Consider the following 2,500-nt stretch of genomic DNA (forward strand, 5'->3'; position numbering starts at 1 on the left):
ATAGTCGAGATTCCCGCTCTTCTTGGATATTTAGTACCCCTGGTAAATACTGAGCCTCGATGAGGATATTGTGGTGAAGGCACCACTCCCATAGATCTAATGCCAGACGTGCCAGAACAGGGGATTTTGTGCCCCCCATCTTGTTTATGTAGTGGGCAGCCAAATTGTCCATTAACAAGCGGACTCACATTTGAACTTTGCCTTTCACAAAGGTCTTGACAATTTATGTGGAAAAGAGATTCCCCTTGAGACCATTGACCCCCTGTGGACACTCTGTTGCAAAATGCCCCCCAACCTTGTCAGGAGGCATCTGTCTTGATCACTAAGTCTGGAGAACCCGAAACCAGAGCTTTTCCATTCCATGCTTCCAGGTTGTCCCTCCACCACAGCAATTCCTCTTTGGCCTGAGGAGACAGGGGGGTAGCGGAGTTGTACATGTAGGTTTGAGAATGTGCTAAGGCCCTGTTTTTCTCGTTTTCCAAGTGGCAGAAGTGGAGGTAATGGTAGAGGTAAGGTGGCCGAGTAACTTTGCTAGTTGTCTCACCGTTACTAATGGGGAGTCCAGTAAGGTGTGACACTCCTTCTTACACCCCTTAGTGATCCAACTGTTGAAGGGAGCATACAACCTTAGACCGCCTTTACCGCAATATTCTAGTACCTGGTATGTCAGCCTTGTTGTTTCTTTTATTAGTGGTTTAGGGGACAACGAGTGTCTCTCTCACCCTTTTCCTTCTAAGCCCCAATCTAATCGGGGCAAATGACGTAATGCCAGTTCTGGCTGTTTTTCAACTCAGCGGTCTTTTCCCCCTAAATGTAAACGTGCGCATTGCGTTCTCGGCAAGAAAAGCTTTCATTTGATTTGAAGCGCGTGGAAATAGGTAAAAAGCTGCAGTTTTTTGGAAATTTTTTCGGCTGGAATGTCGTTAAACTTTAAAAATGGCGACACAAAACCAAAGAGAAAGGAGAGCACCTGAAAGATATGGAGCTATTTCGCTTGGAATACCGTTCCACGCATCTTATCAATTCTAAATTACTTCTAATATATTGGGACAAAGTTCTTCAGTTTTGTTTTTTTGGGTCCTGGCTTTGCTTTTTACCCATGACTATTCTCCGTCCTGTAACATTTCATGAGGACGAAATGATTTCGATCTCACGGAGAATTTTTAAAGCGTACCAACACTCCAGCAGAGTCAAAAAATGCTAATGAGGTGAAATAGGATCTTTCAGGTGAAGCTTTTTGCCGCAAGAAAGTGGCTGGCGAGTCCACACCTTTTGGGGATTATGACACGTCGGCGGTTTAATAACTCATACTAAAAAATCTCTTTTTTTCTTCAAAACTCGTGTGCGTTATTATATTTTACTTTCATTCTTTAGAAAATGTTACCTTAAATAACGAACTTTAATTTGGTCGAAAACAAATTGGAGAAAAGTAGCCCTGGAAAAGTTTTGAGAAACCTTAAACAGTTAGTTCTACTTCTTTTGTACTTTTCTTCTTTGTAATGGAAATTTGTACTCTCCTGAGCTAAGGCCCTGTCTTTGTAGGCAAAACTTATTTCAGAAACAACCTTATCATCTCCTTTTTATGCCAAAATGATTACCAAAAGAAGAAAGCGGTAAGATAACAATGAGACATGCGAGGTTCTTGTGCGAAAATCTACGGTTTTGTGCAGAAGGAAAAAAAAAACTTTCTTTTTTCAAGTCAACCAATTACAGATCAAACCAATTCCCTTTGGAATGGGAAATACCAAGTTTCGAACAGAGCCTAACATGGCAAAATCTGAGCCCCTTTTTTCCTTTAGGAGAAATTGGGAAATGCAGACGTGTCAACAGAAAAACATGTGAAATAAACAGCTCGTCAGAGGAGAGCAAAGAAGTTGGGGACAACGGTTTGGAGGAGCCAGTGGAAGTTGACGAGGATGACGACTCCCATGACAGGGAAAGGAAAAGTGATTCTGGTGAAGACAGCGAAAAAGATCACAGAGAAGCAGATGGAAAAGACTTTGATGAAAAACCCAAGAAGAATTACGGGAAAGGTATGAAAGTTCTTGATCTTCAGTTATCTAATCAAAGACAGCGATACATGGTTTTGCAGAATTATCTGAAGCTGTAAATCAATGTGGCCTTAAGTTTTTACACCAGAATATACAAAGTCTTCATGGGAAGATGGATGAATTAAATATTCTTGTTTTACATTGCCCTAATTTGCATATCCTTGCCTTTACTGAAAGTTTATTAGATAACAGCATATCCAATGGTGAAGTGTCTCTGCCTGGCTATTCAATCTTCAGAAGTGACCGGACTAACAGGCGTGGTGGTGGGATAGCTATCTATGTTAAGGAAACTCTGTCCGTAATCAGGAGAGCTGATTTGGCAAAGGACTTTGTTGGCAAATGTGTGTGGTTGAGTTATTCTTACCCAAGGCAAAAGGAATTTTATTTGGTACTTTTTATAGACCTCCGTCACAATCCGATTTCCTGAATCCTTTTCAAGAGGTTCTTGA

At 41.2% G+C, this 2,500-nt stretch overlaps 1 protein-coding gene across 1 annotated transcript in view; it reads left to right on the plus strand.

Moving 5' to 3' along the window:
* Nucleotides 1-500: 500 nt before the first annotated feature.
* Nucleotides 501-2,500, plus strand: part of LOC138030545 (uncharacterized) — a 3,036-nt gene continuing 1,036 nt past the window's right edge. The window contains exons 1-4 of the mRNA XM_068878441.1: nucleotides 501-564; nucleotides 1,800-2,033; nucleotides 2,093-2,386; nucleotides 2,491-2,500. The exon at nucleotides 2,491-2,500 is cut by the window's right edge and continues 1,036 nt beyond it. Coding sequence (XP_068734542.1) covers nucleotides 501-564; nucleotides 1,800-2,033; nucleotides 2,093-2,386; nucleotides 2,491-2,500 — 602 coding nt within the window. The remainder of the gene's footprint in view (nucleotides 565-1,799; nucleotides 2,034-2,092; nucleotides 2,387-2,490) is intronic.

This window comes from Montipora capricornis, chromosome 13 (genome assembly GCF_036669925.1).
Source record: "Montipora capricornis isolate CH-2021 chromosome 13, ASM3666992v2, whole genome shotgun sequence".
Classification (NCBI taxonomy): domain Eukaryota; kingdom Metazoa; phylum Cnidaria; class Anthozoa; order Scleractinia; family Acroporidae; genus Montipora; species Montipora capricornis.